Below are 25,257 nucleotides of genomic sequence, written 5' to 3'. Positions count from 1 at the left end.
TGAGGTAGTCACCTGGAATGCATTTCAATGAACAGGGTAAAAGGGTAATTTGTGGAATTTATTTCCTTCTTAATGCATTTGAGCCAATCAGTTGTGTTGTGACAAGGTAGCGGGTGGTATACAGAAGATATCCCTATTTGGTAAAAGACCAAGTCCATATTATGGGAAGAACAGCTCAAATAAGCAAAGAGAAACGACAGTCCATCATTACTTTAAGACATGAAGGTCAGTCAATCCGGAAAATTTCAAGAACTTTGAATGTTTCTACAAGTGCAGTCGCAAAAACCATCAAGCGCTATGATGAAACTGGCTCGCATGAGGACCACCACAAGAATGGAAGATCCAGAGTTACCTCTGCTGCAGAGGATAAGTTCATTAGAGTTACCAGCCTCAAAAATTTCAGCCCAAATAAATGCTTCACAGAGTTTAAGTCATAGACACATCTCAACATCAACTGTTCAGTGGGGACTGTGTGAATCAGGCCTTCATGGTCGAATTGCTGCAAAGAAACAACTACTAAAGGACACCAATAATAAGAAGAGACCTGCTAGGTCTAAGAAACATGAACAATGGACATTAGATTGGTGGAAATGTGTCTGGAGTCCAAATTGGAGATTTTTGGTTCCAACCACCGTGTCTTTGTGAGACGCGGTGTGGCTCAACGGATTATCTCTGCACGTGTAGTTTCCACCGTAAAGCACGGAGGAGGAGGTGTTATGGTGTGGGGGTGCGTTGCTGGTGAAACTGTCTGTGATTTATTTAGAATTCAAGGCACACTTAACCAGCATGGCTACCACAGCATTCTTTAGCGATGCGCCATCCCATCTGGTTTGGGCTTAGTGGGACTATCATTTTATTTTCAACAGGACAATGACCCAACACACCTCCAGGCTATGTAAGGGCTATTTTACCAAGAAGGAGAGTGATGGAGTGCTGCATCAGATGAACTGGCCTCCACAATCCCCCGACCTCAACCCAATTGAGATGGTTTGGGATGAGTCGGACGGCAGAGTGAAGGAAAAGCAGCCAACAAGTGCTCAGCATATGTAGGAACTCCTTCAAGACTGTTGGAAAAGCATTCCAGGTGAAGCTGGTTGAGAGAATGCCAAGAGTGTGCAAAGCTGTCATCAAGGCAAAGGGTGGCTATTTGAACTGACATCTGTGCCCAGTGGGTATGCTTCAGATAACTTACATGATCAACAATTTGCTCTGGTAGTACTTCATTGCATTTATAAGGACTCTCGGTTCCTCTGAAGTAATTACATTGTTTGGAATGAAGCTTGAAAAAGATTGTTGAACTCTTTCCCCAAGTTCTCAAGTTGTCCCTCCTGCCTCATAGCTCTGTTAGTAGTGGTAGTAGTGTGTGACTGACTGTACAGTATGATAATCTTACTAAGATACCTGTTGGCCTGTTTACCACAGGCCAGGCAAGGGGAATGTGTTTTTCTTTTTATTATATTGTGGCTGATTTTGAGCTCTGTCTGACATGGTGTCCATTGTCCAGTTAACACTAAGCCTGCTCACAAGGCCGTGTTGGACCAGGGCTAAAGCCATCCCACCACCGAACAAAGAGCAGGGCTTTACCAGGGGGACACCCAAACTGCTGACTGTCAACTTGGGCTAAAGCGGCCCCATTCTGTCCCGTCTCGCTCCTGTCGGCCTCCCTCCCTCCCTCCCTACCTACCTCCCTCTCTATCTATCCCTCTCTCTCTCTCTCTCTTTCTCCCAGCCTGGGACCCTCTTTCTACACGCTAGCCCAGAAACAGCCAGGTCTTCTACCAGCCTACTGACAGACAGAGTGCTAACCTTCAGATAATTATCTATCCATCCAGTTGCACCCATCTCTCTTTTTTGTTTGTTTCTCAGTGTGTCAAGTGTGTTTGTGTGTGTGTGCTCTTTGGGTTTGTGTCTATTTGGACCATGTGTGAGTGTCTGCGTGGGATATTCAGAGTCACCTGGACACCCTCTTCCAATGCAGGTCAGTAGGGATGGGGGACGAGTGATGAGGGATCTGCTGTTCATTAGCCTTGTTGTGGTTCCTAGTGATAGACATTGCTTTGTTGAGTTGCATTCAATAGATGAGTTTCTGGTGACACAATATTGATGAGTAACAACATCATTGACTTATTCTGTCTTGAATCAAATCTATTGGCTAATCCAATCTAGTTTTATTTGGGGAAATGTGTGTTCCAAAATTGCTTTTATTTCACAGGAATGTTATTTTTTTATGAAGAGATGCAACTAAAAAAAAATCTTAGTTTTAACCATAGACTTGCTTCAATGCCGTGCTATGTGGTAGCACTAGCAACCCCTCCCACTCCAGTTGACCTCCCTTCAGAAACATCACAGCCAAATTCCATCTCTTGCTCTTGTTATTTATGTTAAAGAGTGGTTCCCCACCAAATCTCTTGACTATAAATATACCTAGACGGAGGGCCAGATCAAGGTGAAATGAGAAGAGGATATGAGCATTGTTTAGCTGACAGTTGTGTTAAGTTAGTATAACCTTATCTGGCAGACATTCCTGGTGTTATATGACGTCTGTGCTGGCTTATCTACTGAGATCTGTTTCCTGCCTGTGTCTTCCTAAATGGATGGATGTTGTTGTCCTGGTCTGAGACAGGGATCCACAGCTGGAAGGGATGCTCAGCAGATTTATGTTTTCTGGTTGCCATGTTTTTACATTTCATATTAGTTTTACCATATAAAATGTCTGGGTTTCTGCCCTCACAAAGTGCAGTCATGTTAGCTAGCTTGAAGAAATGATTTTCATCCCATCATCTATAGATGCTGGGCTTGTGTCCGCTCGGTCTCTGTTTTTTTTCAGTACACACACGCACACACACACACACACACACACACACACACACACACACACACACACACACACACACACACACACACACACACACACACACACACACACACACACACACACACACACACACACACACACACACACACACACACACACACACACAGCACACACACAGCACACACACACACACAGCACACACTGTTAAAGACCAGACAGCCATCATGAGGCCACATGTGACCAACCTCTGGAGTCAGTCAATACTATGGGCTGCAGCTGTTCCCAGAGCACAGCCCATCCCAGATCCCAGTGGGGTTGTTTTCCCCTGTAGCCCCCCGCAGCCAGCCTGCTCCGGTTTCCTGGCCCTGGCACAGCGAACCGCTGACACGAGGGGATTGCTGGGCCACTGGGACACTCTGTTCTGTGCCAAGCCAGCTGCCCACCTCACCTCACCCCCTAATGTTCCGAGCCCCCCTGTCTAAATCCTAGTTTTGTGTTAGTGGCGGAATGCAACAATGACAGCGTTAACACAATGCAAGCGGCCTGATCCCCCTGGCAACATCCAGCGGCGGGCTTGTGTCCCTGGCCAGGGTCTGGGCTCACTGGGACCACCTGTGTGGCTCACATGGGGGTCCAGCTGGCAGAATGGAGGCTATCACTCCATGTCTATGCAGGCATGGTGGTTACTAACCACCACAGCACTCACTTTGACTACCTCAGCTCTGCCAGCAGGGCAGTTTATTACAGGCCATCAATACGCACAGTACACTCAGTGTTAAAATCACAACAACAGCTGCTCTCCCCAGAAGAGTCACACTTTCTCTAAATTAAGACCCAAGGCCTGTTCTTATTTTGAGCTCTAGGAATAAAAATAGCCCCACAACAGCAGCTCCGCTATCCCAGATCAAAACAATTCCTTTTGTTATTCCTCCACTTTGTTTGACTCCTCAGGGAATTTAAATGTCACCAGCAGCCAGGCAGGCAGTTTACATGTCACTGAAGAAGAGTAGTCTCCTGTCTTTTTCTCAAATCTGCAGCAGGAGAAAGCTCATGCCAATCTGACTGAGTCCTGTCAAAGTTTTTGGCACCTTCCTCCTCCCCCTATCTTGATAGTCCTGCCCCTCACCTTCCTAATATGGGGGCATCCCTTTGCCCTTGTCCAATCAGTGCTCTCGTTACGTCCCACCTAGAGATGCCATGGGGCTTGTCCAGATTTCCCAACTGAGGTTTCAGTGAAGGGACATGCTGGCTGGTAACAGGGTGATCAGGAGAGAGTGAGTGAGAGTTTGACAGAGAACAGTGTGTGATTTCAGATCTTCTACCAGGTGAATCTCTCACCTCTACCCAGGGAGGAAGCACACTGTGACAGCAGTATCAACCAGGTAGGATTAGTCTCAATCTCACTACAGTGGAATTGTCTTAGATCTGAGAGTTTGTGGACAGTGCATATGGAAGAGGAGGATTGTTGCAGTGGGTAGGTGCCGGTGGTGCAAGTATCTCAGGTTAGGATAGTGGCAGGACTGTTTTTAACCTCTGTGTTATTGCTGTTCAACTGTTTGTACATAGTGCAGAATGGAATCAAGATTACTGGTGGTAATATACTTTAGTCTTGTTCATGTCATATTTATTCAACTAGTTATCTGTATTGTTGTTTGAGAATATTATTTCCCCCCCTTATTTTATAAAAAAGTTTGTCCAACTGTGTTGTGCAGCACAGACTGAAGTCTGGAGACTGCACATTGCTAGGTATTGAGAACATAGCTATTCTTTTTTGGATAAGTGCACAGGCCATTTAGAAGGACAAACGCCACTTGTATTGTTGATAGCATAGGGCTATGTTACCATACAATATGCTCAGCATGGTCGTTGTGGATTGCTGCTGCCTGCTGCTGTTCCCGCTTGCATAGACTACTGATGAGGTAGCAGCACGCGATTGTTTCAAACACTCCGTCTTAATTTTACACACGGGCAACAGCTGCAACCAGCCGGTCACAGGATCTGAGTGTTGCTCCCCAGCCCAACAGCTTGGTATGCCATGGCAAGGTGGGTAGAATGGTAAACACGCTATGGAGGGCAAGACCAACCCAGAGTTAAGGCTAGGTTGGAATGACAGTAACAGGCATATAAGTATTATGTAAAAGAATAAGCTTATCTAAAAGTTACTTTCAAGTTACTTTTCCTCCCTCTGGTTCTCAGGCCACTGGTGACCTTGTGCTTTGGAAAAATTTGAATGTGTTGCTCATTTTAGAGGTGTTAATGTGTGCTTTGGGAATCTTTTAATGTAGCTATTTAAAAACACTCTTCAGGTTTAAAAACCTTAACAATTTTAAGGTTACGTTTATTTTCTAAATCTATGTAAGCCAACGAATGTAACAATTTATATGGCTGCTCGTTAGGATGTTCGGTAAAAACTCCTATCTGATTTGGAACTGTGTGTGTTCCCAAAGCCCGCTCCTCCCTTTGATGGCATGTGTTGAATGTCTGTGTGAGTGATCCCCCTGCCATTCCTCTGAGGACTGGGGGGTCAAATGTGTTAATGGGACACCAGCACCATCCATGGGGGTGGGGGGACAGTCTGCTCTGGAGTTATTATCACTGCAGGGACCTGTTATGAAGGTTGTTGATATACTATAGATAGATGTTTAAGCCACTGCTAGCGGAGTGTAATGCAGGCAGATAACCCTCCCCAAATCCAGTCTGAAATAGGCTGTATCTTACCCCCTACAATGCTGTGGATTCAGCTAAGCCAGAGGCTTATAGATATATCATAAGACTGATTTTTATGTAAATATGAGCGTTTATGGGAGTTTTTATTTACTGGGAAAGTGTAGGATTCCAGGGTATAATATCACAGGAATCCTATCCTGTTTGAGCTGTATGGGAGTGTGACAGAGTTAGTATGAATTAATGTGTATAAGAAAATGAATTATGACAATTTCCTAGCGACAGGTTTCTTGAGCAGTGGGCGGGTCTGTAGTAGACCAGGAAGTAGCAGGGTCAAGAGGCGGTTGGGCGATTTGGAGGAAGCTGGGGAAACTCAGAAGGAAACACAGTTTGACACAGGGAAACTGCCATCAAAATACACAGATAAAAGCTGGATTTAAGATTAATGTCAGTGCTTTGAATACATTTATTTATCACCCAACAGTGCTGTATTTGACATTATCATGGGAAAAGGAGGGTTGTTTGTGTCTGTCCTCCTTGTTGAGTATTTATCTCACAAAGTATCCCGGTTTCCTGTTTACAAAGAGGCATTTCCTGTCCGCCTCAGGGTGTGGCTGATTTCTCCATCTGAGCTTTCAAAGGACAAGAAGACCCTCTCTATGTCTGGACTTCCATTCCCATAGTCCTCTTCAAAGACAGACATCTCTGGATGAGGAGCCTTAATAACCGTGACTGGCCAAGACAATCCCATATTCAGGTCAATGTTACATGTTAGTTTTGTATATTCAGGTTGTGCATTACCTGTATCCACCTTACAATTCTGAAGAGACTACAGACTCTGCAAAGACTCTAATGTCTGATTTATATTCAGGGAGCACATGATGCATTAGGAATCCAGGTTGGGTACTGCTATACTATACCTGTCACTAGCGTCATAGGACTGATTACCTCCATGTTTAGACCATTTTACATTTTTAGTCATTTAGCAGACACTCTTATCCAGAGCGACTTACAGTCACGTGCATACATTTTCAAACTGGCCCCCCGTGGGAATCGAACCCACAACCCTGGTGTTGCAAACGCCATGCTCTACCAACTGAGCTACAAGGAGGCCAGACATGTATGTATGTATGTATTCACAAGTCACACAGACACTGAAACCATATTCTGTCCACATGCTGACTTATTAGCAGTCCAAGGCAACTGCTAGTGAAGAATATAATACACCACAATTAATTATAGATGTCTCTTGTTTCATAATGTTCGGTTTTTAAATAGGATATTGTGTCTGAGGTATATTTTTGTACCTTATGGTATAACAGTAACACAGTGTGGTCCAAATGAACAGTTTATAGCAGGAGTGGGCAATCATTTCGGCTCGAGGGCCACATTTCAAAATTCAGCGGAGGGTTGCGCATATTTTTTTACGGACCGATTTGTTAATCAAAAGCAATTTGTGGCCCAGAAAAAGTGGTTATTTGAAAACGTATAGTTCCATTAGAATTTCTACATACTTTCGGTTTAGTTTTAGACATTCAAAAGTGTCCTGGATAGTTTTCTTTAACCAAAAATAATCTGTTTTGTTTAAAGTCTCAGACATTTCTGGGAATGCCAGCTATGCCGAGTAGGGCTTTCCCTTCACTCCCATGATAAACAGGGAATTGACAACGTCCAGCAGTGAACATTGTGTTTTGCATTTTTTCACCACAACTCAAGCTGGCATAGGTCCCCTCTACTAGAAGTAGTCCATCTTCATGGGAAGGTAGAGATCAATAACTGACGAAAACATATGGGGGCATTTGGTAACACTAAAATCTATTTGTAGCAGTTTTATGAGGTCTGTTCATGAATCATAATGTGCCATGGCAATGAACTGTTTGAATAAACTGTTTCTCCAAATTAAATTGCTTTAGAATAACTTTATCCCTGAGTCGTACACACACTAACCACTTTTTCTCTGTAAATCTTGATTCTATTTGGTTGATATATTTGCACGTCAACTTATTACAGGAATAGTATTGATTAACAGCGTACACAAAGGGTCCTTTCTCGTCATCCTGGGTCTCATGACACTCATTGAATTAACACCAATCAGGTTAGCTTTCTCCACACAGCAGGTCTGTAGCTGCTCTGTGTGTGTCTTAATACTACATACTATGGCTGTACATATGGGGTAACTGGTGGAAGACTGTCAATGTGATGGTTACTGTAGATGACTCTCTAATGTTTTCAGTCCAAGTGAAATAGATTTTCTTGCCACTATGGAGGATGCTCTTTTAGTTGCTTAGTCGCTAACCCAATTACTGCAACTTTCCAAAAGATGAAGAAAACAAACACAATTTATCCTCTGCAGAATTCCATTAGTATTTGGACATGGTGTCTAGATGACTAGCCAAATCAGTGTCCAAAGTGACTGACCTGGACGCCCCTAGGACTCAACTGCTGCTAAATATATACAGAGCAAACAAGACACACAGCGCTTCCTATCAAAGCTATGTTTACTGTATGTGGGGACATTTAAATATTCTTAAGGTGAATATATTAGGCCCATTTCCTACTACATATTAGCACACACATTGTGTATTTGTTGACACGCTGTGAGTGAAACAGCCTGGTCTCCACTGCTGAAAGCATGTCCCTGAGACCTCTCTTGATCTGGGTGTTTGTTCTATTTGCTTGTAGTTCTTTGCCTTGAACAATATTCTTATTCAGAAAGACAATTCCAGCATCAAACACTATGATGGAAAATGGTAGGTCTATGCAAAGAACTCGTTTGTGCAGGTATATTTAAAAGGGTACATTTATGAAAGCAATGCAAAGTACCATACCAATGGGAACAATAGTTGAGTTCCATGACATAAACCTGACTTCATAACCACTCCACAGTATAGCCAAATAGAAACATATTTCAATTATAATTGGATTAGATATTGCTTAATTGGAGATTAGATAACTGATTTTACTTGTATTACTCTGGCATTGTTGTTGTTGCACAATCCGGCAAAAACAAAGGCACACATCACAAGATCCCATTCTTATCCCATTCCTAACTAGTGTCCTGACTGACACCCTGCTGAGTCTGGGATCAGGCTGTTTGATGTTGGGAGAATGTTAGTGAACTGTCCTCTCCTTTCCCATATCCTAGAAGCAAATAGCTGACCCCCAAGTCAAGGTCTATTACTTCATTATCAAATCTAATAGAGGAAAACCTAATCCTGAGAACCTGTTAGATGAATTAGGTGTAAAGTCTCAATGTATAGGACCAATGAGTTTAAAAAAACATTGAGAACATTGAGGACACCAGATTTGACCAGCGAACATATCATGAGCACAAACGCACACAGACAGTACCATATCCTTCTCCAATGTTCATTTGAAACCTGTTAATTTACCACTGAACATAATTACAATCCCATAATGCGAAATTAAACAGATGGGTTGCCAGATTGGAGGTTAGGTTGTTTTTCTGTATTGGACTGTAGTCTGCAGGTCCCTCTCAGCTGAATGGAAGGGATCCATGCCATATAGGTCAGTCAGTAGTAAGCATGCAGATGTGGCTCAGAGAGAGCTGGCTCTATATAAAGAAAGTGGTCTGAGCTATGTGGAGCACTCACAGGGTAGAGCAGGGAGCACTCTGGGCCAGCTGCTTCTTTCACTCATACACAAATTATGCTAATTTAACCATTCCCCTATTTGTTTAAAATGCAGTTTGTAGCCTATTGCTACAGTGGCAAATATTAAAATAAACGCTTATTCCGAATTAAACAAACACTCCCACCTCTGTGTCATGGTTTAAAAAAATAAAATAATGTGGACAGTGCACTGTTTGACAATCAGATGAAAACATCATGACTAGTTGTGTTCATGTGTTCATGCCACATTAAAAGGTCATACATTTCTAACGTTAAAAATGTAAATGACGTCTTTACGATTAGGCCCATCAAAAAATGTCAAGCTCATGCACACATACGGTAGGAAGTCCCATGAAAAACATAAAGACCTCCCCGAATGTCACGGTATAATTTGAACTCTGCTTTACCTGGGTATTATGGACATGTGCTAAGTATTGAATGTTTTTAAATCAGCTCAAAAGTTGTTTAATTTAGCTATGTCAAGAAGTTAGATCCATTTAGCTATTTCTTGATACTGGTATTAACATTATACAGATCCTAAAAGATCAGATGCGTAACAGCCTTATTATTGCAATGTCCAGTACTCATGAAGCATTCTATCCAAGGCGGGTGTCCCTGCTTTCACAACATTTAGCTATCCTGGACAGGAGCACTCTGAATCTCTGTAATTTGTTCTCATGACCGGCTGAGATACCCGACACTCTGACACCACCCATAGAGGCATGAGAAGTATGCTGACACTGAATACTGGATCCCCTTGATAAACACACACACACACATAAACACACACGCCAAGACTGATCAAAAAGCCATCACATGAAACCAAAAGGGTAGGGCATGCATGACATTGCTGGGGACCAAACCATATAGTGGAAAAAAAGTCAAGTGCCTCCTACCTATAAGTAGAGGGGTATTGAAGGGCTAGGGTGGGTGGTGCAGGGATATGCAAAACCATGGAAATAATTCCAAGAGTGCCATAGCAATGCACCGCAGTCTGAGAGGCCGGTCACTAAATCAAATGGTTGGAAATCCATGGGAATGCCGCAATACCTGCGTCAAGCAAAAACAAATTAAATAGAGAATGTATAATCTTACATGCATGTGTGTATCCATGTACTGTATCCATGACATTATGTCATGCCAATGTAGCAGTGGGGTCAAAAAAGACAAAGTAAAGCCATTGATGATATCTATGAAGTGATATAGTCTTGTTGAGATCTCTGATTTGTCCTCTGTCCGTGCATAACACGCCAACATTGACACAATCTCCTTCTGTTTGCAGACTCTGACAGAGAATTGGAAGAAAGTCATGTATTTACCCAGGCCAGAGAACCAGCCGTGAGTAGCCACTATCTGGCTTTCACTTGTTCCAGAAATGCTATTTACCATATCTGAGGTGGTGTACTGCAGTGCCATTTACTAACCTGCTGAACTTGGTCTCTCCTCTACTGAGCCAGGTGAAAGACAAAAGGCGTTCTCCCCCTTCAGACAGGCCTCCCACTGCCCCCCACACCAACCCTCACCACAGTGCCTCCCCAGAGGACCAGGAGAGCCCAGAGAGAGTGGTGAGTGGAGACTGTTTGGATACCCTAACACACTCAAGCCAGGGAAGGTTAGGATAGGATGTACTTTAATGTCCCAGAGGGGGAAATTGTCTTAGACACACAGTACTGCTGTATACAAAATAGACACTGTACATTACACACTCAACATAATACAAACATTGCATGTTACCCCTGTCATGCACATTGTACACTTCTCAGACAGTCACATACAGAATACATATTGCACATTTCCCTTACATTCTGTCCATGGCGTACTAACCCAGCTCACTTTATGATAGACGTGGGAATGAAGGAGTGCTTAGACCTGTTCAGCTTTCATGTATGGACCCTATAGCGTCTGAGGGGAGGAGCTGGTACTCGGAATGAAGTACATGGGAGGGGTCTAAATATTAATAAGAAAATAAAACAATACACTGTGTGTTTATGGACATGCAGTCACTGGCGTATAATATTTTCATATCACTCGTATATCCTATTTTTTTAAAATGTTGAAGCATTTCAGAATTGACAACAGTATTATGCATTATAATAATGTTTACGACATATCCTCTAGTCCCCAACACCTGTGCATATTTTGAGGTGTGCAAACACAAGAGGTCAATTGTTGTTGCCACTGTGACCTGCCACCTGCTGTATGAAAACAGTGGCATCTCTGCTGAGCTTGGCTAAATGAATGGTTGTTTATGTTGAGAGAAGCGACCAGGGGAGAGAATGACTTCAGCAGGTTTTGACAGTGTCATTGTACTTCAGTCAGTGAGGTTGGGGTCAGGGCTGCAGCTAACATAGAGCTTATAGAGTATGTAATATTCCTATGTCCAAGCCCATGTGATGAGAGAAATAATGGCTCTAATCTCATAATGAGTGTGGCTATAATGAAGGTATTCTGTCAATTCCTAATGGGTATTTTCTCTCCATATCCCAAAGCATTAATTGGCTAATTCAGTTGGTGCAAGCACATACACACACACATGCATCAAGCTCATTGGGGTTCAATCCCCTATGCTTACAAGGTAATTTACCTGCCAAATACTTTTATCCAAAGGACTTACAGTTAACACACAATGACCTATATTGTATGTGGCCCATGCAGGACTTGAACCCATAATGGAACTATTGTCATTACTATTACGGTCCAATCAACTGAGCCATCAACACAGACACAATGCTTCCTTCCTTCTAGGTTCAGAAAGAGAAACTACATGCAGAGCTGAAGCAGGTGCTGAGTCTGAAGAGAAGCCACCTGAAAGAGACCTCTCATTTGGCCCAAGCAGAGATGGATTCCTCAACAGAGGCCCAAGCAGTGGTAAAGAGCCAAGAAACAACTAATACTCATGAAACAGTAACCATGTTGTTTGCTGATATCACTGTAGATATTTACACAAGCCTAGAAAACGCTCAGAATCGCATGCCATTCTACTGTTTACATTTGAAGACAAGAGAATTGTGAGGAAACCCTCTCCTCTGGTGTGTCTTTAAAGGAGGAAACTGCATCTGAGGTGGTGGAGGTTGTGGTGGAGACAGAGGCTGAGGCTGGAGCCAGCGGCTACAGTGTCACAGGTGGAGGGGAGCGAGGCATCTTCATTAAGGACGTCCTTAAAGACTCCACTGCAGCAAAGCATCTTAGCCTCCAGCAAGGTAACTGGATGGGGAAATTAGAGTTGCATGAATATAAAGCTATGAGACACAGCTGAGGTAAATGAGTTATGGTCTAGTTTAATAGATAAAATAGAAATGAGAATGTTAAACAGTAAACTATTCGAACATAAATTCATTCCATACTTAGAAATAACTGATAAAATGCAATGTTGAAACCATATTGTTTCTCCCCATTTGTATCCCTTCCTTGTATAACTTCCATTAAGTGTACTGTGTAATTTATTGTAAGTAATGTCATTGATCAATCACCTTGTTCTGACGTGCATACTGTACATTATCTTGTGCAAATAAAATGGAAACATCAAAATGCCATGTCCTTTCATATCCTTCCTTTGATTGTCAAAAGCAAACCACAACTATAAGACTTCAATATTTCCCCCTGTTCTCTTGATATCATTTGTGCTGTGTGCATATTAACTTTTGTCTGGTTGGTTGGTGTCCTTGCAGGAGATCAGTTGCTCAGTGCAAGAGTCTACTTTGACAATGTGAAGTATGAGGATGCCCTGAAGATCTTGCAGTGTGCAGAGCCTTATAAAGTCTCCTTTTTCCTGAAGAGGACCATCGCTGGCGCTGATGTCACCATGCACCCTGGCGCCACCAGCTTGGAACTGAAAGGACCCAAAACCAAGATGCAGAATATGGTACGGCTATGATAATATTTCTAATTGCCAATTTGACAATGAGATATACAACTGGGTATTCCAGATTATCATACTTGTATCTCTGTTGCAGAGTGTCAAGAGCATCAAACCTTTCAAAGTGAAGAAAAAGAGGGGAGGACGTTTTGGATTGAAAAGGCTGAAGGAGAACAAGAAAGGGAGCACTGGAGCAGAGTTGGAGATGGAGGGATCATCTTCCAAGGTGGAGCTCAACCCCGCTGACGTGGAGTTTGCCTTCCCCAAGTTCAAGTTGAGGAAGGATGGGAAGGCAGAGGGAACTGAGCAGCATGGAGGAGTGGTCGCCACTGGCAGGAAGAAGAGGATGCTAAGGTGTCCTAAGATGAAAGCAAAGGGTGCTGAGGAGGCTACAGGAGAAGTTGACATGACACAACCACAGGGACAGGCAGATGTCTCCCTGCCAGATGTGCCTGGAGCTAAAGTCAAAGTCAAAGGAAAGGGCCACAGGTTTGGAATTCATTTCCCTAAAACAAAAAAGACAAAATCGGACACTGCCTTGTCTGGAGGGTCCCTGGAGCTGAAACCTCCTGATGTCAAATTCACACCACCCTCAGTGGAATTCAGTTTGCCATCTGGAAACAAGGATGTTGACCTACCGAAACCAGAAGTGAAAGTCAAGGAGGGGTCAAAGTTTATGCACCGAGAGGTAGAGCTTTCATTAGGACTCTCCTCAGCCCGTCACTCTGATGAAATTGATGGTGAGATAAAAGCAAAAGGTTTAGCTGAAGGAGTTGAAGGGTCAACAGGCCTGTCTGGCATTAAAATGCCAGCTATTGACATCTCTGCACCCAACATCGATCTACAGCTGGACACCCGACATAGAGTGCCAGACGAGATAGAGGGACCCTTTTTTAAAGGGTCAAATATATCCATGCCCAAAATGGACATCTCATTACCAAAGATTGGCTCATCTGAAATGGATATTGAAGGTCCAGAAAAGGGTGGAAAAAGTAGCATACCAACTGTTGACATTTCACTGCCAAAGATGACATCAGGAGAAGCCAATGTTGATGTGGAAGGACACATTGGAAAGGGAGGCAAGTTCAAAATGCCAACTTTCAATGTTTCTCTTCCACAATTCAAGTCCTCAGAGGAGGACATGAATATAGAGGGGCCTGAAGTCAAAGGGGAGTTCAACATGCCAAAAGTTGACCTTTTACGCCCAAAAGGTAAAGCAGGGGGTGAGGTGGACATTGAAGGATATTTAGGAAAAGGAGGTACATTTCAGCTGCCCACATTTGACATTTCTCTACCAAAAATGAAGTCATCAGACAGAGAAATTAATGTAGAAGGACCTGAAGTGAAGGGTGGCAAAATTCAAATGCCCTCTATTGACATACCTCTCCCTAAAGGAAAAACAGAGGGGAATATTAACATTGAGGGACATTCTGGAAAAGGAGCCAAGTTCAAAATGCCCTCATGTGACATTTCTCTTCCTAAAATGAAGGGTGATGCCAGTTTAGAGGGACCTGAATTGAAAGGGGAAAAGTTTGAAATGCCCACACTTGATATTTCCCTTGCCAAAGGAAAAGCAGAGGGTGAAGTCAATATTGATGCAAATGTAGGAAAAGAAGGAACGTTCAAAATGCCCACATTTGATATCTCTCCTCCAAAAATGAGGTCGTCAGGAACAGAAGTCGATGTAGGAGGGCCTGAAGTAAAAGGAGGAAACTTCCACATGCCACAAGTAGACATTTCACTTCCCAAAGAAAATTCTGGAAAAAGAGGGACGTTTCAAATGTCCTCATTTGATGTCTCGCTTCCAAAAATAAAGTCACCAGAGGGTGACATAAAAATAGAAGGATCTGATGTGAAAGGCAGCACATTTCATATGCCCACTATAGATTGTTCACTTCCAAAAGGAAACACAGAAGGGGACATCAGTGTTGAAGGAGATGCATCTAAAGGCAGAAAGTTTCACATGCCTTCACTTGACATTTCTCCTCCAAAAGTGAAGTTACCAGAAGGTAAAGCCAAAGTAGAAGGCCCTGAAATGAAAGGTGGAAAGGTTGAGATGCCAAATATTGATGTTTCCCTTCCAAAAGGCAAAACAGCGGGAGAAGTTAACATTGAAGGCCATGTCAGTAAAGGGGGCAAGTTTAAGATGCCCAAATTCGGCATTTCTTTCCCGAAATTGAAGTCACCAGAGGGTAAGGTCAACATAGAAGGGAAGGTTCACATGCCTACAATTGACATTTCACTACCAAAAGGAAAAGCGGAAGGTGACATCAATGTTGAAAGAGATTCTGAAGCAGGAGGCAAATTTCATATGCCTACATGTGACATTTCCCTTCCAAAAATGAAGTCACCAGAATCAGATATCAGTTTAGAAGGACCAGAAGTCCAAGGAGGAAAGTTTCATATGCCAACAATTGACCTTTCCCTTCCCAAGGGAAAGGGAGAAATTGACACTGAAGGACATTCTGGAAAAGGAGGCAAGTTCCAAATGCCAGAATTCGATATATCACTTCCAAAAATGAAGACACCAGAAGCTGAAGTCAGCCTAGAAGGCCCTGAAGTCAAAGGGGAGAACATTAATATGCCAACGATGAACATTTCTCTTCCAAAAGGAAAAATGGAAGGTGAAGCTAAGGGACATGCAAGCAAAGGGGGCAAGTTTCACATGCCCTCAATTGACATTTCTCTTCCAAAAATGAAGTTGCCTGAAGGTGAAGTCAAAGTAGAAGGCCCCGAAGCCAAAGGGAGAAAGATTGTAATGCCATCGACTGATATTTCACTTCCCAAAGGAAAAATGGAGAGGGAAATTGACATTGAAGGTCATTCTGGAAAAGGAGGAAGATTTCATATGCCTACATTCGACGTTTCCCTTCCAAAGATGAAGTCACTAGAAGCAGATGTCAGTTTAGAAGGACCGGACGTCAAAGGAGGAAAGTTTCATATGCCAACAATGGACTTTTCCCTTCCCAAGGGAAAGGGTGAGATTGACACTGAAGGACATTCTGGAAAAGGAGGCAAGTTCCAAATGCCAACATTGGATATATCACTTCCAAAAATGAAGACACCAGAAGGTGAAGTCATCCTAGAAGGCCCTGAGGTAAAAAGTGGGAAGTTTGAAATGCCAAAGATTGATATTTCACTTCCAAAAGGAAAAACAGAAGGGGAAATAGACATTGAAGGGCATTTGGGGAAAAAAGGAAAGTTTCACATGCCCACATTCGACATGTCTTTACCAAAAATGAAGTCAAATGATGGTGACATCAAATTAGAGGGGCCAGAAGTGAAAGATGGTAAAATACATATGCCTGCCATTTACATTTCTCTTCCAAAGGGGAAGGCAGAAAGTGATCTTGAGGTTGAGGGGCATGGTGGCAAGGGGGGGGGGGAGTTTCACATGCCCTCACTTGACATTTCACATCCAGAAATTAAGTTACCTGAGTGTGAAGTCAAAGTAGAAGGCCCCGAAGCCAAAGGTGGAAAGTTTGAAATTCAAAAAATGGATATTTCACTTCCAAAAGGAAAAGCAGAGGGAGAAATTGACATTGAAGGATATTCTGGAAAAGGAGGACGATTTCATATGCCCAAGTTTGATGTATCGCTACCAAAAATGAAGCTCCCAGAGGGTGACGTCAAACTAGAGGGACCGGAAGGGAAAGACAGCAAAATACATATACCTAACATTGACATTTCTCTTCCCAAAGGGAAAACTGAAAGAGATCTTGAGGTTGAGGGACATGCAAGCAAAGGGGGCAAGTTTCACATGCCCTCAATTGACATTTCTCTTCCAAAAATGAAGTTGCCTGAAGGTGAAGTCAAAGTAGAAGGCCCCGAAGCCAAAGGGAGAAAGATTGAAATGCCATCGACTGATATTTCACATCCCAAAGGAAAAATTGAGAGGGAAATTGATATTGAAGGACAGTCTGGAAAAGGAGGACGATTTCATATGCCAACATTCAACGTTTCCCTTCCAAAGATTAAGTCACCAGAACCAGATGTCAGTTTAGAAGGACCAGACGTCAAAGGAGGAAAGTTTCATATACCAAAAATGGACTTTTCCCTTCCCAAGGGAAAGGGTGAGATTGACACTGAAGGACATTCTTTAAAAGGAGGCAAGTTCCAAATGCCAGCATTGGATATATCGCTTCCAAAAATGAAGACACCAGAAGGACAAGTCAGCCTAGAAGGCCCTGAGGTGAAAGGTGGAACGTTTGAAATGCCAAAGATTGATATTTCACTTCCAAAAGAAAAAACAGAAGTGGAAATAGACATTGAAGGACATTCGGGGGGAAAAGGAAAGTTTCACATGCCCACAATTGACATGTCCTTACCAAAAATGAAGTCAAAAGATGGTGACATTAAATTAGAGGGTCCAGACGTGAAAGGCAGTAAAATACATATGCCTAACATTGACATTTCTCTTCCAAAGGTGAAGGCAGAAAGTGATACTGAGGTTGAGGGGCATGGTGGGAAAGGAAGAAAGTTTCACATGCCCTCATTTGATATTTCTCTTCCAAAAATTAAGTTACCTGAGGGTGAAGTCAAAGTTGAAGGCCCTGAAGCCAAAGGTGGAACGTTTGAAATTCCAACAATTGATATTTCACTTCCAAAAGGAAAAGCAGAGGGAGAAACTGACATTGAAGGACATACTGGAAAAGGAGGAAAGTTTCATATGCCCTCATTTGATGTGTCACTACCAAAGATGAAGCACCCAGAGGGTGATGTCAAAGAAGGCCTTGAAGTCAAAGGGGGGAAGTTTGAAATGCCCAAAATTGAAGCAGAGGGTAGGAGTGGAGTCAAGTTACCAACTGTTAAACTGCCAACAGTAGACATATCTGCACCGAAGGTTGACTTAGACTTTGGGCTGTCAAAAGCTAAAGAAAATGATAGGGAAGAGATGGAGCTACTAAAAGCAGAAGGTGGTAGGCCATCCTCTGGGTCAAGTTTTGACATGCCAGATGTCTCTCTCAAAATGCCAAGATTTTCTCTCCCTAAATTTGGTAGAAAGTCTAGTGGAGATGTAAACCTAGAAGGATATGGCACAGAGGCTGATATTGATATTAGCCCCCCACGAGTGGATGGTGAGGACAGACCAGCATCAATGGAAATAGGCGGAGATGGAAAAATAAAAGGTAAACTAAAAAAGCCCAAAATGAAAATGCCAACATTTGGAATATCTAAGAAAGATGTATCAATAGCCAGCCCTGATGTAGAAATCAAGGCAAAAAAGGGGAAAGTGGACATTCCAAAGCCAGGGATCAGTGTAGAAAATCCAGAGGACAAAACAAATAGAAAATATAGACTAAAATTCCCAAAGTTTAAGAAGTCATCTCCTAAAGGTAAACTACCAGAGGGAGAGATAGATGCCTCATTGGATAGTGGAATGGAAGGGAAAGGTGGCTTTCATGCACCCGATGTTACAATCAAAATGCCCAAGTTCTCCATGCCAGGGTTTGGCTCAAAGGAGACAGACTTTGACAGGAGTGGGCCCAGTGCTGAACTAGATACCAAAGGAAAGGTCCGAATGCCATCAGTGGAGATATCCTTGCCAGCTGCCAAGACATCTGAGCGAGAAGTGTTACTCCCAAAGGCTGAGGTGGATGTATCTGAGGCTGACATCAGAGGTTATGAAGGAAACCTGAAAATCCCTAAAATGCCAACTATTGATGTATCAGCACCCAAAATTGATCTAGATGTAACTCTGCCTAAAGTCAAGCATGAAACAGAAATTGAGGGGGAGGGGGGCAAATTTAAGATGCCAAACATCAAAATGCCTGATATAGATTTATCACTTCCTAAAGGAAAAATTGGTGACATTGATGCATCCAAAGTGGAAATTGAGGGAGGGGGTGGAAAATTCAAGATGCCTGGCATTAAAATGCCAAAGGTAGACATATCACTTCCAAAAGGAAAACATAGAGAAATGGATGTATCCAAGGTGGAAATTGAAGGAGAAGGTGGAAAATTAAAGATGCCACATATGAAAATGCCAAATGTTGATATATCACTTCCCAAAGGAAAAAGTGGAGGGATTGAAGGACCAGAGATAGACATTGAAGGAGGGGGCGGAAAATTCAAAATGCCACATATGAAAATGCCAAATGTTGATGTATCACTTCCCAAAGGAAAAAGTGGAGAGATTGAAGGACCACATATGGAAATTGAAGAAGGGGGTGGAAAATGTACGATGCCACATATGAAAATGCCAAATGTTGATATATCACTTCCCAAAGGAAAAACTGGAGAGATTGAAAGCCCAGACATGGAAATTCAGGGAGAGGGAGGAAAATGTAAGATGCCACATATGAAAATACCAAAGGTAGACTTATCAATTCCGAAGGGAAGGTCTGGAGACATCAGTGCACCAGAAATTGAAATGGAAGGAGGAAAATTCAAGAGGCCACATATGAAAATGCCACATTTTCATATATCACTTCCCAAAGGAAAAAGTGGAGAAATTGAAGGACCAGAGATGGAAATTAAAGGAGGGGGAGGAGAATTCAAGATGCCACATATGAAAATGCCAAATATTGGTATATCACTTCCCAAAGGAAAAAGTGGAGACATTGAAGGACCAGACATGGAAATTGAAAGAGGTGGAAAATTCAAGATGCCACATATTAAAATGGCAAATGTAGATATATCACATCCAAAAGGAAAACCTGGAGACATCAGTGCACCAGAAATTGAAATGGAAGGAGAAGGTGGAAAATTACAGATGCCACATATGAAAATGCCAAATGTTGATATATCACTTCCAAAAGAAAAAACTGGTGATGTTAATGCACCTGAATTGGAAATTGAGGGAGAGGTAGGAAAATTCAAGATGCCACATATGAAAATGCCAAATATTGGTATATCACTTCACAAAGGAAAAAGTGGAGAGATTGAAGGACCAGACATGGAAATTGAAAGAGGAGGTGGAAAATTGAAGATGCCATATATGAAAATGCCAAATATTGATATATCACTTCCAAAAGGAAAAACAGGAGAGATTGAAGGACCAGAAATGGAAATTCATGGAGAGGGAGGAAAATTCAATATGCCACAAATTCAAATGCCAAAGGTAGACTTATCAATTCCCAAGGGAAAGTCTGGAAACATCAGTGCACCAGAAATGGAAATGGAAGGAGGAAAATTCAAGATGCCACATATTAAAATGCCAAATGTTGATATATCACTTCCAAAAGGAAAAACTGGAGACATCAATGCACCAGAAATTGAAATGGAAGGAGAAGGTGAAAAATCCAAGATGCCACATATTAAAATGCCAAATGTTGATATATCACTTCCCAAAGGAAAAAGTGGAGAGATTGAAAGACCAGACATGGAAATTCAGGGAGGGGGTGGAAAACTGAAGATGCCACATATGAAAATACCAAAGGTAGACTTATCAATTCCAAAGAGAAAGTCTGGAGACATCAGTGCACCAGAAATTGAAATTGAAGGAGAAGGAGGAACATTCAAGATGCCACATATGAAAATGCCAAATATTGGTATATCACTTCACAAAGGAAAAAGTGGAGAGATTGAAGGACCAGACATGGAAATTGAAAGAGGAGGTCGAAAATTGAAGATGCCATATATGAAAATGCCAAATATTGATATATCACTTCCAAAAGGAAAAACTGGAGAGATTGAAGGACCAGAAATGGAAATTCATGGAGAGGGAGGAAAATTCAATATGCCACAAATTCAAATGCCAAAGGTAGACTCATCAATTCCGAAGGGAAAGTCTGGAAACATCAGTGCACCAGAAATGGAAATGGAAGGAGGAAAATTCAAGATGCCACATATGAAAATGCCAAATATTGGTATATCACTTCCCAAAGGAAAAAGTGGAGACATTGAAGGACCAGACATGGAAATTGAAAGAGGAGGAGGAAAATTCAAGATGCCACATATTAAAATGCCAAATGTTGATATATCACTTCCAAAAGGAAAAACTGGAGACATCAATGCACCAGAAATTGAAATGGAAGGAGAAGGTGAAAAATCCAAGATGCCACATATTAAAATGCCAAATGTTGATATATCACTTCCCAAAGGAAAAAGTGGAGAGATTGAAAGACCAGACATGGAAATTCAGGGAGGGGGTGGAAAACTGAAGATGCCACATATGAAAATACCAAAGGTAGACTTATCAATTCCAAAGAGAAAGTCTGGAGACATCAGTGCACCAGAAATTGAAATTGAAGGAGAAGGAGGAACATTCAAGATGCCACATATGAAAATGCCAAATATTGATATATCACTTCCAAAAGGAAAAACTGGTGATGTTAATGCACCTAATTTGGAAATTGAGGGAGAGGGAGGAAAATTCAAGATGCCACATATGAAAATGCCAAACATTGATATATCACTTCCCAAAGGAAAAAGTGGAGAGATTGAAGGACCAGAGATGGAAATTGAAGGAGGGGGCGGAAAATTGAAGATGCCAAAGGTAGACATATCACTTTCGAAAGGAAAGTCTGGAGAAATTAGAGCACAAGAAATGGAAGTCGAAGGAGGAAAATTCAAGATGCCACATACGAAAGTGCCAAATATTAATATATCACTTCCCAAAGGACAAAGTGTAGAAATTGAAGGACCACATATGGAAATTGAAGGAGGAGGTGGAAAATGTAAGATGCCACATATGAAAATGCCAAATGTTGATATATCACTTCCCAAAGGAAAAAGTGTAGACATTGAAGGTCCAGACATGGAAATTCAGGGAGAGGGTGGAAAACTGAAGATGCCACATATGAAAATACCAAAGGTAGACTTATCAATTCCAAAGAGAAAGTCTGGAGACATCAGTGCACCAGAAATTGAAATGGAAGGAGAAGGAGGAATATTCAAGATGCCACATATGAAAATGCCAAATATTGATATATCATTTCCAAAAGGAAAAACTGGTGATGTTAATGCACCTAATTTGGAAATTGAGGGAGAGGGAGGAAAATTCAAGATGCCACATATGAAAATGCCAAACATTGATATATCACTTCCCAAAGGAAAAAGTGGAGAGATTGAAGGACCAGAGATGGAAATTGAAGGAGTGGGCGGAAAATTGAAGATGCCACATATGAAAATGCCAAATATTGATATATCACTTCCAAAAGGAAAAACTGGGGATGTTAATGCACCTAATTTGGAAATTGAGGGAGAGGGAGGAAAATTCAAGATGCCACATATGACAATACCAAATATTGGTATATCACTTCCAAGAGGAAAAACTGGAGAGATTGAAGCACCAGAGATGGAAATTCAGGCAGAGGGAGGAAAATTCAAAATGCCAAAGGTAGACATTTCACTTTCGAAAGGAAAGTCTGGAGAAATTAGAGCACCAGAAATGGAAGTCGAAGGAGGAAAATTCAAGATGCCACATACGAAAATGCCAAAGGTAGACATATCACTTCCAAAAGGAAAAACTGGAGATGTTAATGCACCTGAATTGGAAATTGAAGATGAGGGTGGAAGATATAAGATGCCAGAAATCATACTGCCAAAGATAGATATTACAATGCGTGGTGGAAAATCTGGTGACATTGATGCTGAAATCAAACAGCCCAACGCTGAGGCAGAAGGAAAGATTAAAATGCCTTCGATTGGTTTACCAAAGTTTACAACTCCCGACCTTGATTTGGACATGAATGTTGGAAAACCCAACCATGGAGCTGAGGTTCATGGGAAAAGTTCAGACAAAACTGGTTCACATTCAGAGGGAGACCATAAGATGAAAATTAAAATGCCAACAATAGACATAGAGTGCCCAAAAGGAGATCTGGAGCTGGATATAGGCTTCCACAAAGCTGAGGGAAAGAAGGACAGAAAAAGAATAGAGTTGCCTGACTTAGACCTTAAAACTTCTGGTACCAAAGTTAAGGGGCCAAAAGTCAAAGGCACGAAATTCAAAATTGGAATGCCAAAAATGAAGCACACTGGAGATCAAGCATTAGATGCAGCCACAAATAAAACTGGGAAAGAGAAGGAAGGGGTCAGTGGTAGATGTATGATTATGAAGACAAAGCTTGGCAAAGGTGCAGATGTGGAGGCAGATGCGGAGCCAGGTGGTTCTGTGTTGCCAAACATCTCCCTCCCAGATGTGGGCTTCTCAGTATCTAAAGGAGCCAGTCAAGAGGGTGAACTTCATGGTCCAGAGATTAGTGCTAAATTGCCCAAATTCAAACTCCCTAATGTGGAGAGCTCAGGTCCTTCAGTAACAGGCCAAGGAGGAGCACAAATCAACAGCGGACAACAAGAAGACAAAGGTGGTATCAAGTTTCAAATGCCAAAGGTTACTCTACCCTCTGTGGGGCTGAAGAGCAAACAAGACTCTGCCGAGCCCACTGGCACAGATGCCAGCATAGAGAATAGATTCACATTACCTAATCTTGGAATCAAAGCCCCCAAAATATCAGAAATAGACTTTGATATTGGAGCATCTCAAGCTGGGGACCATGGGGTAGATACAGGTACAAGACAAAAAATCAAAATACCCAGGTTTGGGGTGGCTTTACCTGCTATTTCTTCACCTGAAGCTAGAGTACATTTGAAGGACCCAGAGGTTGAGAATGAAGGCCCTAAAATGCCCAAAGTTAAAAAAGCTGTATTTGTTTTGGTGAATCCCAAAACAGACCACTCCACTATGTCCACTATATGGGAAGCAAATGTAGAGTCTGGAGAGGCAAAAATCAAAATGCCAAAGATCAAAATGAAGCCGTCGTTTGGAAAGTCAGAATCCAAGGAAAAGAGTGCTGCTTTGAGCATTGAAGGAGATGTGGATGGAGAAGACAAGTCAAAGGTTGCAAAGCTAAAAATGCCCAAAGTCACCTTCTCTCCAGGCAAAACAGGTTCATTTGATGTAACCCTAAAAGGGGAGGAGTCTAGTTCCAGCCTCAATGGTGAGAAGGATCCAACATTCCAGAATGGATCCAAGGAGGATAAAGCTAAGTTTGGGAAGCTCAAGCTTCCAAAGATAGAGTTCTCCTCACCATATTCAAAAATAGGCAGTGGAGAAGAGGACCTTGAAATGAGCACTAAGCTTGTCAAGGAGTCCTCAGGAACTGACGGAGAAACCAAGGGGGTGAAAGTGAAATCAGGCAAAATGTCCTTCTCGGGATTTAAGAAGAAGACCACAAAAGGAGAGGAGGAAATTCAAGACAATGTGGTGTCCTCTTCGGTCAGGACAGAAATGCTAGATCGGGATAGTTCAGAATCACCAACGCCCATGGTTTCCATTGGCCTTGTACCAGGAAAGTCTAGGGGGCAGGCAGAGGCTGAGAGTAGCAAGATGGAGATGGAAGGAGAGCAGTCGACCTGGTTCAAGGCCCCCAAATTCAACCTGAAACCCCACTCAACAGGAATCCTCCACATTACACCAGAAGGTTCTCCCCAGGGCAGCAGATCCTCGCTCCAGTGCCAGGGTGTAGATGAAACTGCTGGTACCTTCCGGCTCCAGATGCCTAGCATGGGGTTCTCCACCCAGGAGGTGTCTGAGGAGAATGTAACCACAACAAAGGAGGGAACCGTAACCGTGGTGACAAAGACGACAAAACATACGGTAACAGAGTCCAGAACTGGTCAAACCCACACATCGCTATCCCATTGTAATTACTGAAGTCCGAAGAGTAATATATTTTTCCTCTGTCCTGATGTGACGTTTGTTTTTGTAACTGTTCCTCCACGTTTTTTTTTCTATTTTAGTCTTTATCAACTTTGATAGTTTTACTGGTTTAAATCTGAATGTCAATTCCTTATGTGTTGTTGTTCATATCTTTTTTTTGCAAAAATACCACACATTTTAATTTCTGAAAGGAAATGTCTATTTTCAATGCCTTCCCATTTTATTTACAGACATTTACTTGGGCATGATTGTAGAATTAGACTGACAAAGAACACAAACCAATTTACCAAAAGCAATTTATATGTAAATACATTGATATGTTGCCTGCTTTCAGCAGTAACCCTTAATGAAACATGTAATTATTTTCATATTACTGATGATAGGAATAGTAATAAGGATATTAGTGATTTGTGTTAATGTATCTGAGGCTTGAGGATGGTGTGAGATTTGTGGTTTTATCATTGACTTCCTTAAGCTTGTTTTTTCTTTCTGATTTTTGTAATTATACCATACATTGAAATGTAAGATTAAAGGCTTCTACAATGCAATACATTTCAACACTCTCTATGGGAATCAAGATAAGTAGACAAAACCTAAAATAATAGGAAACTATCATCTGATATTAAGCCATGGTTTAAAGAAACAGAATGTCCTCTCTTTAATTGAAATATTTCAAAATGAA

General features: G+C 42.0%; 1 protein-coding gene across 2 annotated transcripts; it reads left to right on the top strand.

Moving 5' to 3' along the window:
* The first annotated feature begins 1,746 nt into the window (after nucleotides 1-1,746).
* prx (periaxin) lies at nucleotides 1,747-25,257 on the top strand. 2 transcript variants are annotated; one of them, XM_041874818.2, is made up of 7 exons: nucleotides 1,747-1,978; nucleotides 10,394-10,449; nucleotides 10,569-10,676; nucleotides 11,857-11,979; nucleotides 12,155-12,311; nucleotides 12,780-12,973; nucleotides 13,065-25,257. In XM_041874818.2, exons 1-7 carry the CDS (start codon nucleotides 1,921-1,923, stop codon nucleotides 24,567-24,569), a joined length of 12,201 nt encoding a protein of 4,066 aa, XP_041730752.2. In that variant the 5' UTR covers nucleotides 1,747-1,920; the 3' UTR covers nucleotides 24,570-25,257. The 2 variants fall into 2 exon arrangements, with proteins under 2 accessions (XP_041730752.2, XP_041730760.1); XM_041874826.1 differs by lacking the exons at nucleotides 12,780-12,973; nucleotides 13,065-25,257 and having other exon boundaries at nucleotides 1,753-1,978; nucleotides 12,155-12,639.

This window comes from Coregonus clupeaformis, chromosome 5, assembly GCF_020615455.1.
Source record: "Coregonus clupeaformis isolate EN_2021a chromosome 5, ASM2061545v1, whole genome shotgun sequence".
Lineage (NCBI taxonomy): Eukaryota > Metazoa > Chordata > Actinopteri > Salmoniformes > Salmonidae > Coregonus > Coregonus clupeaformis.
The sequence above is the reverse complement of the archived record's forward strand: the minus strand, read 5'-3'. Positions and strand labels throughout refer to the sequence as shown.